The sequence below is a fragment of the Aphelocoma coerulescens genome (genome assembly GCF_041296385.1).
Source record: "Aphelocoma coerulescens isolate FSJ_1873_10779 chromosome W unlocalized genomic scaffold, UR_Acoe_1.0 ChrW_unloc_scaf_1, whole genome shotgun sequence".
In the NCBI taxonomy this organism is placed as follows: domain Eukaryota; kingdom Metazoa; phylum Chordata; class Aves; order Passeriformes; family Corvidae; genus Aphelocoma; species Aphelocoma coerulescens.
In genome coordinates, this window is record NW_027184080.1 from 10,798,397 (window position 1) to 10,815,521 (window position 17,125).

The following is a 17,125-nucleotide window of genomic DNA, read 5'->3' on the forward strand; positions in this document are numbered from 1 at the left end:
AATATCAAATAAAAACAACTCTATACTAGCGTCTGTCATTTTCAGAGAAGTCATTGAGCAGCACACAAAATCATCTTGGTTTGGTACAAAATAAAACCTTTACCAAACAATTCTTAAACAATTAAACTAGGCTAAATCAATATAAAACTCAGTTGGGTACTTAAGTTAAATGCCTCGAAATCATGTGACTTAGGATCATGACTTAATATGCCCCATAAAAGCCTTTATGCTAAAAAATATACAACCTATTTAGGTATTTAAATAAGTGTATATCAAAACAACAATAAAGACAAATCTAGCCACCCTCAAGTACAAAAGGCAACCCACCTCTGATAGTCTTCCCATCATACACTCCTTTCTCTGAGCGGTTGAAAAAGAACAAGAGAAATTAAATTTTAACTCTACCTGTCTCTAGACAAATAAATGTTTATCTCTGCCTTGTAAGGAGATAGATAAGACTGAATGGTGAAGAGTTAGTGGAAGGAATTAAGAGTAGTTTTATATCAGGTGTTGTGTCTGGGAAATAGTTAATACTAATTCAAATGTTAATCATGGAAGATATTTTTGCCAGACAAATTGTTTTGGATTGATGCCTGTTGTATATCAGCATTATAGGACTTCATACTCAAAATATAACGAATAGCATTTTAATAAATTTCACCTTTTCCCAGCTTATTTTAGAGGTCACCCACCAGAGATGCAGCCAGATGCAACATCTAGCTGTTAGAAACTAAGGTAAATTTTGTCTAAGCTACTACCTATATCTTCTCACATTTACTCATAGCAACATTTAGCTACTACTATCTCAAATTCTGGTAGAGTGAATAATAAATGTGATTAATGTATAGGATAAGCAAGTAACCTTCACACAAATAGCAGCCATACTACAGTACATTGCTTATTTTTTAAAAAAGGTAAAAAATCCTTTTCAAAAACTAAGGCTGTAATGAATCCTAGAGTACATATGCCCAATTTCTGTCTTGCAATCTCTTGTTTCCGAATTATAAATTACAGAACTGTATTGACAGAATAATTTCTCTCAGAGTAACATTCAAAATTGTTTAGAACTGTACCAATGGTGCATTCTTTCCCATTGTCCTCCCAAATGAATTAAAGTCTGATTCTACACACATACACCGTTTGAATACTGCTTCACATTATTTTCAAAATGACTGGAACAATACAGATACATTTCTAGAATGGTACTGCCAGTTATTGAGAACTACAGTTTAGGAAGTATTAGGAACTTACTTGTGGGAAGTTCTTTTCTTCATCATGCTCGCAGAGACTCCTGCATGACCTACAATATAAATGATGGAATTATTGAACAATAAAATGTGTTTATACACAATGTCAAAAAGGTATCTTACAGAAAAGTTCTCTTTTTCAAGTAAAAAAGCTTAAACCCATCATGATGTGATTTATCAATGAGTTTCTATAATGGAAGAAGGCTGAGGGGACAGGCAAGGACTATGTACTCACAAAGCTAAGTGAAGAATTAGGGAGTTACTGAGGACAACTGTTACAAAAAGCTGAACTTGACATAAAGGAGACTGAAGGTAGTCTTTGTTATAGATAAATGGCTACAACAGTTAAGGGATTCAAATGGCTGTTTATCTGCCCTTGAGTTGATAGTATCATCAAATACATATATTCCTGAGTTAGTGAGGCCAGAATGGGTGGGTGTATACATGGCTCAGCCAAACTCACTGTAAAAACTTAGTATAGAGCCAAAACCAAGTATAAAAACTAAGTATAGCATATACAGTATAAAAACTGCACAACTAACAGACAGAACATTGAGGAGAGCAACAGGCTTGAGTTGGTTTCAACCCACATATTTCTTCCCAACGACTGGGGATGCCCAGCATCGTGATGGAGACCAATAATGACAAACACATTTGTATTGTGATACAACTGTATATTGCAACTGCTATGCTCTGCTAAATGTAACTTGTACTTGCACTGTGATTAAAGAAAATTGCTGTATCATTCTAAATCCAAGTTCCATGTAATGTTAAATAAATAAATTCATGTATTGGGTTTGCATGACCAGGTTTTCGCAGTGGGGGGGGGGGGGACTACAGGGGTGGCTTCTGTGAGAAGCTGCTAGAAGCTTCCCACATGTCCAGCAGAGCCAATGCCAACCGGCTCCAGGATGGATTTGTTGCTGGCCAAGGCTGAGCCAATCAAAAATGGTAGTAACGCCTCTGTGATAACATATTTAAGAAGGAAAAAAAAAAAAGATAATGTGCAGATGTAATTGCAACCAGAGAAGAGGAGTGAGAATGTGTGAGAGGAACAACTCTGCAGACACCCAGGTCAGTGCAGGAGGGGCAGGAGGTGCTCCAGGTGCCAGAGTGGAGATTCCCCCGCAGCCCATGGAGGACCCCAGGGGTGCAGAGATCCATCTGCAGCCCATGGAGGAGATCCATGCCAGAGCAGGCAAATGCCTGAAAGAAGGCTGTGAACCCGTAGGAAACCTGTGCTGGAGCAGGGTCCTGCAGACCCATAGAGAGGAGTCCACGCTAGAGCAGGTTTCCTGGTAGGACGTGATCCCATGGGGGACCCATGCTGGAGCAGCCTGTTCCTAAAGGACTGCATTCCATGGAAGGGACCCATGCTGGAGCAGTTAATGAAGAACTGCAGCCCATGGGAAGGACTACCACTGGAGAAGTTTGTGGAGAATTGTCTCCCTTGGGAGGGACCACATGCTGGAGCAGGGAAAGGACTCCTCTGCCTGAGCAATGGCAGAAGCAACCTGTGATTAACTGACTGTAACCCCCCTTCCCCATCTCTCTGCACTGCTGGCAGGGAGGAGGTAGAGCTCAGGAAGGAGGGAGGGATGGGGGGGAAGGTGTTTTTAAGATTTATTTTACTTCTCACTATCCTGCTCGGATTTTGTTGGCAATAAATTCAATTAATATCCCCAAGCTGAGTCTGTTTTGCCCATTATGGTAGTCAGTGAGTGATCTCTCCCAGTCCTTAACCCATGAGCCTTTCACTATATTTTCTCTCTCATGTCCAGTTGCAGAGGAGAGTGACAGAGCAGCTTTGGTGGGTATCTGGCATCCAGCCAGGGTCAACCTACCACACTTGAAAAAACTAAAGTTGGCATTAAAGCATTAAACCCTCTACACATGGAATATCAAAAAGAACACAGTCAGAGAGTGCTGGACACATGCATGTTATCAATAAAAACCCCCTCATATATCTGGAGAAATGTTCAGAATTTCATCTATGGACATTTAAATTCACACCGACAGAGAAATACTTAATTGAGGTTTCTCTACAGATCCAAACAAATTCTTTAGCATTATGTACATGTTCCAAGCATAGCTTTAGCATATGTATTCTGAAAATTAATTTTCATAATAGCAGTAGTGTCACACAAGTTAAGCACTGAAAGTGCAATTAACCTTAACAGTTTACATAAATATTTTAATATTTGGATTTTCCTATGGAGAAATAAAAGGACATATATCATGTGACAGAAGAGACAGAATTAAAATAAGACTACATACATTTTGTTTCCAACACTCAAGCTTGTACTGAATCCATGGAAAGATGCGTCTCCAGTTTTAACAGCTGGAATTTGAAGTTTTCAAAAATTAAGCCCTCCATGCAAATAGCTACAGTAAAGATGCTATTTGCAGTAAAAACCAAGTAAATAGAACTTCCCTTGAACACGTTTATAAGAACTAACAGCTAGAAATTAAAATATATCTCAAAAAGTATGAATAGAAACCCAAAATACTTTTGAGACTTGACTGCAACAACTGAACAAGCATTTTCACCCTATCGTTAGCCACCTCTTAGTTATATGAGGAAACAAGTTGTCTCGGTTTGAAAGACAGGTGTCTGCTAAGGAAGGCAGGAGCCTCCCTTGGAATGGAAAATATGACCCTTTTCCTTCCGAATTATTATAATTTTAAAATTAAGGGGCTTTCAGGCAAAGATATGAGAAAAGGAATAACAGTTCTTTATCAGTATGTATAACAAGGCAAACTAACAACAATGGCAGCAACAACAAACAGAACCAGAAACCCAGTAACAGCCTTCTCGGCCGCAGGCACTTTCCCCTTTGGTGTAGTTATGGTCAGAGCCGGCAGGGGCGCTGTCAGGCTCCCAGCTGGGCAGGGCAGGTGCGATGATTCCCCCGCGGCTGCAGGGGGCGCTCCGGTGCGAGCTTGGAGACCATGCGGTTAATGGCAGCTTGACCGAGACGAGAAGGGATGGGAAACGGGCTTGCTTTACAAACCCCACAGGGGCAGTCTATCCCGGTGCCCCAGCGGGACTCTCGGAGGCAGCAAGCTGGAACGGCAGGAACGAGCAAAATCCCGGGGTGGTAGACGAGATGTATCAGAAACTTTGCAGCTGTAGCTGGAACCACGGGACATCTCGGCAGGGCAGGGGGTGCAGAGCTACAATGTAGCAAAAACTCGGAGCAGTGGCAAAAAAAATCGGCGGGGGCGGGGCAGCCGCAGCTCGGCTCCCCGAACAGGGCAGGGAAAAGGCTCCCTGGGAGGGGAAAGGGCTTGGGATCCCGGGGTTTTCCCCTGAGGCACCCGAGCAGATGGTGAAAGTCCTTTTTTTAGTGAGGTAGGGTGTTAATAAGGTCCCAGTTCAGTGGCTGCTCTCACGAGCAAAGGCTCACCCCACGGCAGAAGAAGCAAGACTAGGCTGGGCTCTGGCGGCGGCAGCGAATTCCCTCCCCCAAGCAGCAGCTCCGACCGTCCTCCTCCGAAGCCGAGAGGGCAAGAAAGAGCGATGAGCTGTGCCCAACCCCTTCCCCCAGCCCAATTCTCGCGGTATCTCCACCCCCCCACGAGAAAACAAGAAAACACACACACACACCCCCCCCACACACCCCGTAATAGAGTTGCGAGCCGCACCCTTCCCGGGGCAACTTCTTTTGTCTCTCTTAAGTACCCGGTCGTTATTGTATCTTAGCAACATACGGGACAAAATTCCAAGAGAGAAAGAAACAAGAGGAAGGAATCCTAAACCCCAACACAAGTTTAAAAACATACTTATTAAAAAAAAATCTGTTCTCACAAAGTAAAAAACCACAAACACACAGATTTCATGTTTTCCATTACTGGTTGATGAGAAAAAGTAAGATTTAACTAAATCAATTCAAGTAGTTAAAATACTATAAAAAGCACACCCACATATTTAGCAGAATGGTTCAACACAAAACTTCTTTTCTGTCCTCTGCTCAGACTCTGAATCTTACTATACAGTGCAACGCATTTAGCCTTCCAAAACAAAAGTAGCCCTAAAGATACACAGAAGGAAGATCTATTACAGAAGCTGCAAAAAATACAAAGGAGAAGCTATGCACTCTACTCAGAATGAGTGTTTGCCCTGTTCAGTAACTGTTCACCTTAGGCACCTCTTATTTTTTATAAAACTCAAGTTCTACAGCCAGATGTCTTTATTCTCTCAAATTCACTTACGTGCAAAATTTCTTGACTATTCATACACAATATCCATGAATGAAATGGACATGTACCAAACTAACAAATATATACAACACTGAACTAAGAGTTTGAGAGTAGACTACCTTATTTTGCTGTCAGATAAAAAACGAGCTTGACGGGTCCTGACTGATTTCAAGAACTTGCTTCTTCGTGTACCTAGCTCTAGAGAAAAACCAACTAAGCAAACTGAGTACTGCTCAGTTTCTTGTGTTGGTAGCTTAAGGTAGTGCCCAGTTTAATAAAAAGTTACGGCATTTAGGTGAAGAATGTGAATATAGCCTACTTACAAGAAGAGATGGTAAAAAGGTAGATGAAGAACTGAGCACAAGAAAGACATGGACCTGTTAGAGTGAGTCCAGAGGAAGGCCACAAAAACAATGTCCAAATGCCTCTTAAACACTGACAGGCTTGGGGCATCGACTGCCTCTCCAGAAAGCCTGTTCCAGAGTTTGACCACCCTCTCAGTAAATAAATGCTTCCTAATGTCAAGTCTAAACCTCCCCTGATGCAGCTTTGAACCATTCCCACACATCCTGTCACCGGATAAGAGAGAGAAGAGCTCAGCACCTCCCTTTCCACTTCCCTTACTCAGGAAGCTGTAGAGAGCAACGAGATCACAGTTTAGACTTTTTTCTTCCAAGCTAGATAAGCCTAAAGTCCTTTGCCATTCCTCATAGGACATTCCTTCCAGTCCTGTCAACAGCATTGTTGCCCTCCTCTGGGGGCAATTCAGGGACCTTCACATCCTTTTTTAATTGTGGGGCCAAGAAGTGCACACAATACTCAAGGTGAGGCTGCACCAATGCTAAATACAGAGGGATAAGCCCCTGCTTCCAGGCTGGAGCAGCCAGTCCTTGGAGGACTGCACTCCGTGGAAGAGTGACCCATGCCGCAGCAGTTTCGGGAGGAATGTTTGCCCGTGGGGGGAATTCACATTGCAGCAGTTTTGGGAGAACTGCTTCTCGTGAGAGTGGAACCATGCTGGAGAAGTTCACGGAGAACTGTCTCCCATGGGAAGGGACCCCACAGCATAGCAGGAGAAGGACTTCTCTCCCTGAGCAGTGGAAGAAGATCTCGGGTGACGAACTGACCAAAACCTCCATGCCCTGTCTCCCTGCGCTCAGTGGGAAGGGGGGAGGGGTTGGGGGAAGAAATGGTGTTTTAAGGGCTTATTTTACTTCTCATTATCCTCTTCTGATTTTGTTAGCAATAAATTTACTTTGTACTTCTAAGTTGAGCCTGTTTTGCCCTTGGAGTGTTTTCTCCCAGTCCTTATCTCAACTCATGAATCCTTCATTTAATTTTTTTTCTTTCCTCTGCCCAGCTGTAGCAGGGGAGGGCGAGTGAGCAGCTGTAGTGGGTGCCTGGCATTTGGCCAGTGTCAAACCACAACAAGTGGTAAAGCTCATTAGAACAAATTCACAATAGAAATGCATTTCTGTTTTTGTTTTTCCTACAAGAATAGGAATACTAAAGTTCTGATGCTTTAGGATATCTTTCATTCTGTATATTTTACTTTTTTTCCCCAGAGATTAAAGGGAGAAATAAACTCTCACAGCATAAGGTAGACATAAACCTTATCTTACACTAAGGCAACAAATCAGCTGTGCAGAACTTTTAAAATTCCAGACAGCTTGTACAGTTTCTATACAAAGATATTTATTTGTAAATACATTATGTTGCAAGTATTACTATGTCTTAATTACTTAAAACATTTGACAGCAAATAAAAATATTTTAATACATTAATGTTTAACATACATAATAAAACAATAGAATGATTTGGGTTGGAAGGGACCTTTAAGACCCCCCTGCCATGGGCAGAGACACCTTCACATCCAACCTGGCCTTGAACACTTCCAGGGATGGGGCATCCACAACTTCTCTGGGCAACCTGCTCTGGTGTCCCTCACAGTAAAGAATTTCTTTCTAATATCCAGTGTAAACCTACCTTCTTTCAGTTTAAAGCCATTCCCCCTTGTCCTATCACTCCATGCCCTTGTAAAAAGTCCCTCTCCGGCTTGCTTGTAGGCCCCCTTTAGGTACTGGAACACTGCTATAAGGTCTCCCTGAATCCTTCTCTTCTCCACATTGAACAACCCCAACTCTCTCAGCCTGTCATCCTAGGAGAGGTGTTCCATCCCTCTGATCACCTTTGTTGCCCTCCTCTGGACTCACTCTAGTTGATCCATGTCCTTCTTATGTTCAGGGTCCAAGATCTGAAAGTAGTACTCCAGGTAGGGTCTCACCAGAATGGAGTAGAGGGGGAGAATCACCTCCCTCAACTTACTGGCTACACTTCTTTTGATGCAGCCCAGGATACAATTGGCTTTCTGGGTTGCAAGCACATATTGCTGGCTCATGTCAAGCTCCTTATCCATTAACACCTCCATGTCCTTCTCCTCAGGGCTGCTCTCAATCCATTCTCCATTTAGCAAGTATTTGTGCTCGGGATTGCCCCGACCCAGGTGCAGGACCTTGCACTTGGCCTTGTTGAACTTCATGAGGTTCACACAGACCCACCTCTCAAACCTGGCAAGGTCCCTCTAGATGGCATCCCTTCACTCCAGCGTGTCGACCACGCCACACAGCTTGATGTTGTTGGCAAACTTGCTGAGGGTGCACTTGATCCCACTGTCCATGTCACTGAAAAAGATGGTAAACAGTGCCGGTCCCAATACCGACCCCTGAAGAACACCACTTGTCATTAATCTCCACTTGGACATTGAGCTGTTGACCACAAGTCTGAGAGTGATCATCCAGCCAATTCCTTATCCACTGACTGGCCCACCCATCAAATCCACACCTCTCCAGTTTAGAGACCAGGATGTCTAATGCTTTGCCAAGTCCAGGTAGGTGATGTCAATTGCTCTTCCCTCATTCACCACCTCTGTAACCCTGTCATCAGAGGCCACCAAATGCATCAGGCATGATTAGCTGATGATGCTGATAGTCCCCTTTAGCAGAGAATGCCAAACATAACAAGAAAAGCAGAAACTTTGCTTACACAAATTATCCGGAAATGTCTAGTACCACCTAAATGGCTTCTGACAGAAGCATAATTGGCATTAGTCATTCACTGAAAAGTGTCCAATTCAAAGGAAGACATTTAAAAATTTGCCAACAACTTCAAGGTCAGTTGTGGTGGTTTGACCTTGGCTGAATGTCAGGTGCCCACCAAAGCCACTTTCTCACTACCCTCCTGTCTTGAGGTCACCTTATGATGTGTATCCCATATCGCTGCTCTATGCCCAGAAATTAATTTTGTGCCTTTCTGTGCCTTTAAACTGAGCCCGAGAGGGGGGAGAGAGGAAAAACCAAGCAAACTTTTCAAAGCAGTTGTTCAAGGACACAGATACACGCTCCTCTGCGTTCTGCTGCAGTAGCAAGAGCAGAGGAAGCACCCTTCTTTCTTTTCAGCCAACTTTCAGCTCCTTTTCTCCGGAGAGAGACGGAGAGTTGAACTTTGTTTTCCTGGGACTTCGGTTTTTCCCATCTTCTCTTCTGGACTGTTTCAACACCAGAACACATCAGGAGAATTTTTCACCGAGACCCCAGAGGTGGGCCCACACACCGACCCAGCTCTGAGGAGGAGAGAGACTACACCTACAGAAGGACTCTGAAATCTTCCCAGGTTTCTCTCCACAGTGAGAGGTTATCTTATTTAGCATTATTATCCTTTTCCTGTGTGTTTGTTAAATAAATAGTATTTATCTCTTTCAATTTCCTCTGAGGAAAACTTCTGTTTCCCGAACCTGGTGGGGGAGGGCTGGTTGTAACCTGCCTTCTGTCAGAGGATATTTTCCTCCAAATTTGTCCAAACCAGCACAAATAATTAGTGGCGCCCAACTGCGGGGCTCGAGTGAAAGTGAAAAAAACTGTACTAATTACATTTTGGTTTGAATTTAATTACTTTGTGTTGGGGCAAAGTAGTCACCATGTCGGTTGAGTTCATAATGTCTCTCTGGCTTGATATACTAATGATTTTCTGGTCCTTAGGCCTGTTTGCCTATCCACAACTTGCTCCAATCTTGTCCATGATACATAACTTTTACAGAGCAGGGACACAAATCCAGATTTCTATTTTGCTGTGCTTGGTGATAATGATTTATAAGAAGTTAACAGAGGTACTGGTAGTTGTTCAAAGTGTGTATGATTTGTGGTTTCTCCATCCTAACCCCAGTCCTAGTTTCAGTAGCCTGTTTTGGGAGTTTATTAGTAATTGCACCCAGTTTGTTAGAGGAGGAGGAAATGGGGTATATTGGGGTAACTTTATGATGTGTATGCCATGTTGCTGCCCTATGCCCAGAAATTAATTTTGTGCCTTTCCATGCCTTTAAACTGAGCAAAACTTCTTCAAAGCAGTTTGTAGTTTGTTATCATGTTCCAAGGACACATGGATAAAAAGTGGTCTGCATTTCAGCGGTGGCAGGAGAAAGAGCAGAGGGAAATACCCGGCTTGTTCTCTTTTCCAGCCAGTTTTTTGGCCAGTTTTTTTTCCAGCTCCTTTTCCTCTGGAGAGTTGAACTTTGTTTTCCTGTGACTCTGATTTTTTCCTTTCTTCTCTGCTGGGCTGCTTCAACATCAGAACACATCAGGAGGACTTTCCACTGAGCACAGAGGGCCTGGCCCTGGGCCAAGTCCCAGCTCGGAGGAGAAGGGAGACCAAAAGGGATGACTCTAATATTTTCCCAGGTTTTTTCTCTACAGCAAGAGATTTTATTATTTAGCATTATTATCCTTTTCCCATGTGTTTGTTAAATAAATAGTTTTTATCTCTTTCACTTTCCTCTGAGGAAAATTTTTTTTTCCCGAACCTGGTGGGAGGACGGATGGTTGTAACCTGCCTTCTCTCAGAGGATATATTTCTAAATTTGGCCAAACCAGAACAAATTTAGTGGCGCCCAACTGCGGGGCTCGAAGGAAAGTGAAAAGCCTGTGCTAATTACATTTTGGTTTAAAATTAATTACTATGTGTTGGGGCAAAGTAGTCACCATGTTGTTTGAGTTCATAATGTCTCTCTGGCCTGATGTACTCGTGTATTTCTGGTCCGTAGGCTTGTTTAAGGTACTAGTGCCTTTCTGGCCCCTAGGCCTATTTGCCTATCCACAACTTGGTCCGATCTTATCCTTGATAAGGAATTTTTGCAGAGCAGGGGCATGAATTTGGATTTCTATTTTGCTATGCTCAGTGATAATGATTTATAAGAAGTTGACCGAGGTACAGGCAGCTGTTCGAAGTGTGTATGATATGTGGTTTCTCTGTCCTAACCCCAGTCCTAACTTCAGTAGCCTGTTTTGGGAATTTATTAGTAACTGCACCCAGATTGTTAGAAGAGGAGGAGACGGGGTTTCCCTTCCCTTTAAATTTGATAGGTTATCCTTTGAGAATGATCAGTATCCCCTGGATGTTAAGGAGACCACCTTCCTGGTATTTCTGGTATTTTATCTGGTAAGCTTCCTCTATGTGGTTCGCAGCTTGTCTAGAATGAGAGCTCAGATTTCCAGGGTGACTGCCGAGACACCTGACCCAGAGGTGGAAAATCCTGAGTGGTGTGGGGAATGGGAGGATATGGGCCAAACCCTGAAGGAATTCTCTGACCCAATGGTTTGCAATTTCCCCCCTGAACAAGTTCAGAAACCAGCTGAGGTGGGGAAATATCTGAAAGAGAAATACAGTGACATTCCTAATGAGAAAGAGCTCCTTATAATATGTTGGGTCTTGGCATATGCCTATCACACACTGCAGCAGGTAAAGGTAGAGGAAGATAAATCAGCAGACACCCCAGTCACTCAGGCTGCAGCCAAAACAGATGGAGAGCCTAAGCCATTTGGCAGTGGCTCCACTGTGGTCCACTAATTATTTGTGCCAGTTTGGACAAATTTGGAGGAAAATATCCTCCGATAGAAGGGAGGTTGCAACCACCCCTCCCCCACCAGGTTTGGGAAAAGGATAATAATGCTAAATAAGAAAACCTCTCGCTGTGGAGAGAAACCTGGGAAGATTTCAGAGTCCTTCTGTAGGTGTGGCCTCTCTCCTCCTCCTCAGAGCTGGGTTGGTGTGGGCCCACCTCTGGGCTCTCGGTGAAAAATTCTCCTGATGTGTTCTGGTGTTGAAACAGTCCAGAAGAGAAGACGGGAAAAACCGAAGTCCCAGGAAAACAAAGTTCAACTCTCCGTCTCTCTCTGGAGAAAAGGAGCTGAAAGCTGGCTGAAAAGAAAGAAGGGTGCTTCCTCTGCTCTTGCTACTGCAGCAGAATGCAGAGGAGCGTGTATCTGTGTCCTTGAACAACTGCTTTGAAAAGTTTGCTTGGTTTTTCCTCTCTCCCCCCTCTCGGGCTCAGTTTAAAGGCACAGAAAGGCACAAAATTAATTTCTGGGCATAGAGCAGCGATATGGGATACACATCATAAGGTGACCTCAAGACACCTCCTCAGTTGGACAGGGGAGAGAAAATAAAATGAAAGGTTCATAAGTTGAGATAAGGACAGGGAAAGATCACTCACTGATTGCCATCATGGGCAAAAAGGACTCAACTTGGGGATAATAACTGAATCTATTACTAATCAAATCAGAGAAAGATAATGAGAATTAAAACCAAATCTTAAAAACACTTTCTCCCCACTCCTCCCTCGTTTCCAGTCTTAACTTTATTCCTGATTCTCTACCTCCTTCCCCCCCCCGGTGGTGCAGGGATATGGGGAATGGGGATTAGGGTCAGTTCATCTGTCCTGGGTTACAGTGTATTCTATTACCATCCGCATGAGCTGTAGAAACCAGGTGGGACAGTGTTTCCTTGCCTCCTCCCTCCAGACTATCTTCTGTTAATGGGCCCATCAATGCCTTGCCTCATGACTCATCATCCCATTGTGAGATGCTCCACCCAGAAGGAGGAACCAAGCATTCCATCCTGGATATAATCTGAGGTTTGGAACACCACAGACAACCCTTTCCACTGGATTCCCAGAGGACAAGAGCTACATAGCCACCGCTGGACCTTCTGAGGAAGAACAGACCCTTCTACAGGATCACTGCTTCAACAGAACCACATCCACGACTTCAGGAGGACTGCAGCCACCATTTTATCAGACTGCTACCGCCACCCTGACTAACAGGGTGTCAGGTTGTATCCTGACTCTGTCAGTTTAACCAGTGTTTTCTGCCTTTATTTTTCTAAATTTCCCTATTAAATTGTTATTCTGACTTGGTGCCTCCCACTGGTTTGTTTTCAAACTAGTACATCATCACACGTCGTTTCTGCTGCTGCTTCCCCCTTAGGGAGAGGAGTCCTTCCCCTTCTTCAGTGTGGGGTCCCTCCCACAGGAGCCAGTCCTTCACAAACTTCTCCAACATGAGTCCCTCACACAGGTTACAGTTCTTCATGATATGCTACAGCATGGGTCCCTTCCATGGGGTGCAGTCCTTCAGGAACAGTCTGCTCCAGCACGGGTTTCCCACAGGTTCACAGCCTTCTTTCAGGCATCTGCCTGCTCTAGTGTGGGTCTCCTCTACGGGCTGAAGGTGGATCTCTGCACCCCCCGGGGCCTCCATGGGCTGCAGGGGGACAGTCTGACATCACTATGGTCTTCACCATAGGATGTAGAGGAATCTCAGCTCTGGCACCTGGAGCATGTCCTCCCCCCTCTTCTGCACTGACCTTGGTGTCTGCAGAGTTGTTCCTCTCCCATGTTCTCCTCTCTTCTCTGGCCACAATTACTTCTGTGCAATAACTTTTTTTCATTTCTTAAATATATTATTCCAGATGCATTGCTACCATTGCCAATTGGCTCAACATTGGCCAGTGGTGGGTCTGTCTTGGAGCCATCTGGCATTGGCTTTGCCAGACATAAGGTGAAGCTTCCAGCAGCATCTCACAGAAGCCACCCCTGTAGCCGCCTGCTACCAAAACCTTGCCACGCAAACCCAGTACAGCAATACATTCCGATAAACATTTCAAGTGAAAAAATAGTGTATAGAATATTTTGGGGTCAAACTTGGTTTGGTGTCAAGCAATAATGTGACTTCAAAGATGTTAACAGTAATTAGAAAACAATAACGGAGAGTTATCAGATTCTATATACCATGAATCTCATTGAATGGATTTAAGTTCATATCCTTTACCTCGTCCTGACTATGGAATGACAAGTGCTACTGTTTCAACTTGCACATTACATGAAATTCCATGTTTTAGACATCATTCAAAATAAACACTGTACAACTAATTTGCTATGAATATAAACCCAGAAGTTAATACTGAATATTAGCAAAAAAAACCAAAAACAAACCCAAAAAACAAACACACAAAGTGATTGGATTTGTTTTATGCTTCTTTATAATAAGCAGCAAAGAGTCAAACTTGGATAGATCTGAGGAAGAAGAATATATATGGCTCAATCTCTCATGACTAAAAAACTAAATATTTTCAATAATAAAAAGTCAAGAACAAAATAATTAAGCATTTAATTGCCAGTTGGCCTGTGCTTTTTGAGCCTGGATTAATTCTGCCTAATGTATCCTTAGAATGCTGTTAAATTCAATAACAAAACTAGGAGCCATGTTTCTGAATGCTTCTACCTTACAGAGAAAGAAAAAGGGTAAGACAACACAGAAATGAAATAAACATTCTTTGAGGGTGTGGACTGTAGAGGAAGTACACACATTTCAACTGGGGGACATAGGAGGAGAGAAAAGGAAGAGGGATGGGAAAAAGCTACTAGCAATGTTTTTAATTGTCATCATATCAGATGGTACTCTCCATTCAGTCCATCAAAATTAGATGGACTCTTCAAAACACACCACAGCTGCTTATTACTCATAATATCCCATCTTTATGACAGGCAGCAAAAGCTGACATTTTAAAATTATATTTCAGTATCTGCTGTGGAAACACCATACAATCACATGAGAATTAATATTGATTTGATGTCTCTTTCAGAATTACTTTGAGATACCTGAAAATTTCAGAGCTGTGTTTATTCACACCTAATATTGCCTGCCCAATGTCAACTCTAAGAGTTTGGGAAACCGGACCAGGAGAAGAGTGGTAAAATGAATTCCTGACTCTCCCAAAAGGTTTCATTGCATCTTAAAGTAGTCGAATCTGGGAGTGGGATCTCTTCATAATTCCAAAGGACAGTACTGGTAACAGCTAGGAAGAACTGTAAAGGACCATGCATTACATTTGTACAGCATAAAAACAAGTGATCACTAGGCTCAAAAAGTTGAAATATAAATGTAAACACAAGGTGTCATGGTTTAGGAATGGTATTTCCCAAATTAGTGTTCCCACCGAAAACACCCCAGTCCATGCACTACTGGCTCACTTCTCCCCCCATGGCGGGATGGAGAGGAGAATGGGAGGCACAAAACGGTAAAGATTATAGCTTGAGATAAGAACAATTTACTGGAAACAGCAATGAAATAAAAACGAACAGCAACAACAATACTAATAACAGAGTATACAAGACAGGCAAACTATTCACATGCAATTTCTCACCGTGCGGAACCCAGTGCTACCTGACCGTACACCCCAGCAAACTGGAAAAGAAGTGACTCCCCTGTGTGCAGCATGAGGTGGTATAGAATAACCCCAGAGTCCTGCCTGAGCCCCTCCTGGCTACTGCAAAAGTTAACCCTGTCCTGGCCAGAACCAGGACACCAGGGTAACCACAACTTACCTCACAGACAATTAGATTAGATTAGATTATGTTAATAAAAAAAAAAAATCAGGATTCACCTATATTGAGGAGAAACATGCTCTAATTAGAAGCACAAGCACAATGCCAAGCACTAAGGAGCTGACTGATCTACTGAAACTATATCCTGGGAGGCTCCTCTATATTTTAACAAAATTACTGAGACTGCAGACACAAGCTCTACTGTTGTGAAAAAATAAGAACCAAGTTTGGCTTTCCTTTGTTTCTCCATATTGGATGTTATCCTTTATTTCTCAAGATGGAACTATTAATTCTGTTTCCCAGTAGAGGTAAACTTCAAAAATCTGGATACTTTAGTGTCTTGGGGTAACCTTATGGTGTGTATCCCATATCGCTGCCTATGCCCAGAAATTAATTCCTGTGCCTTTCTATGCCTCTAAACTGAGCCTGAGAGGGGGAAGGAAAAACTGAGCAAAACTTTTTCAAAGCAGTTTGCAGCTTGTTCAAGGTCACACAGAGATAGCAATTTGTTTCCCAGCTATGGCAGGGGAGGGAGGAAGCACCCCGCTTGCTGTTTCCTGAGGACAGTTTTTTTGGCCAGTGGTTCAGCTGCTTTTCTCCGGAGAGAGACTGAGAGTTGAATTTTTCCTTCCCTGGAATTTCAGATTTTCTCCCTTCTCTACTCGACTGCTTGATTGCTTTAACATCAGAGCACATCAGGAGGACTTTCCACCAGGCACAGAGGGCCTGGCCCTGGGCCAAGTCCCAGCTCCGAGGAGACCAAAGGGAGGACTCTAACACTTTCCCAGGTTTTTTCTCCACAGTGAGAGATTTTATTATTTAGCATTATTTTCCTTTTCCCGTGTGTTTGTTAAATAAATAGCTTTTATATCTTTCACTTTCCTTTGAGGAAAATTTATTTTCCCCAAACCTGGTGGGGGAGGGGTGGTTGTGCCTTCTCTCAGAGGATATATTTCTAAATTTGGCCAAACCAGAACATTTAGTCAAATATATTTTTCTCCTCTTTTAAACCTACTTTACAGCAAATTAAAGCCTTTTGTTTTGTTAAGATCTGATTAGTGAGAGATGCCTCTGACCGAGTTGCACATGAGACCATATGCAATATGGATTTTATTTTACAATAAATGTGAGGTAGAAAGATAGAAAGAAATAGAAAAGAGTAAAGAGTGGAGAGAGAGAGAGAGGTCAAGCAGAAGACAGTCACCACTCATGAATCCAGCAGCATCCCATTGGCCCTTCTTCACCCCGAGCTTCTCAGTGATAGGGATCCCGGAGTTGTTCTTCTGGGGGTACCACCTTTATACAGTCCAAGTTCCGAGTATCACAGAGTGGTCACAGATGGTGTTCCCATAATTTGGGGTGATATGTATATGAGCAGTTGCTCTCTTTTCCACATTGGGAATTTTTGTTGCGATGCGTTAACCAGGGTGTGCTAACCAGATCTTGCCTCACCAGGCCTGGAATCAGTGCCTTCCTGTTGCAAATTCCTCCCTTCTGTGTTTATCTCAAGTTCCCGCTGTGGTGGCTTATCTTATGGCAAGTTCCTTCTGTGGCCTTGTGTCGTGGTTTGGGAATGGTGCTCCCCAATTCAGTGCCCCCACCGACTCTGACTCTCCAAACCACACGCTGTCCTCTCTTGTTCCCCTGTTTTCACCTCCTCCTCCCCACTGTGGATGGCTGGAGAGGAGAGTTGGAGGCACAAAAGGCAAAGATCACGGGTTGAGATAAGAACAATTTACTGGAAACAGCAATAAGATAAGAAAATGAACAGTAACAGCAACAATATTAACAGAGTGTACAAGAAAATAAATTATTCACATGGAAAAACTCCATGATAATAGACAATACTGGACAGCTTCCTCTGCCATATTTTCTCATCTGGAAGAAACCCCTTCTCCCCTTAAAAGAGCCCTTTCCCCTGCCCCTAGCAATGACGTGAGGTGATATAGAATAACCTACAGAC

General features: G+C 43.2%; 1 protein-coding gene across 10 annotated transcripts in view; it reads right to left on the minus strand.

Annotated features, from left to right (window-relative positions):
• The window catches only part of LOC138102697 (spindlin-Z-like), a 125,874-nt gene that overhangs the window by 18,589 nt on the left and 90,160 nt on the right, over positions 1-17,125 (minus strand). For 5 of the 10 annotated variants that reach the window (XM_069000427.1, XM_069000429.1, XM_069000428.1 and 2 more), the window contains 3 exons: positions 16,367-16,839; positions 8,009-8,131; positions 1,252-1,300 (listed from right to left, as the gene is read on the minus strand). In XM_069000427.1, the coding sequence (XP_068856528.1) occupies positions 1,252-1,300; positions 8,009-8,131; positions 16,367-16,373 (179 nt within the window). In that variant the 5' untranslated portion in view covers positions 16,374-16,839. Of the gene's footprint in view, positions 1-1,251; positions 1,301-4,657; positions 4,682-8,008; positions 8,132-16,366; positions 16,840-17,125 lie in introns of those variants that run through there. The other 5 variants (XM_069000435.1, XM_069000432.1, XM_069000434.1 and 2 more) reach the window with 3 other exon arrangements.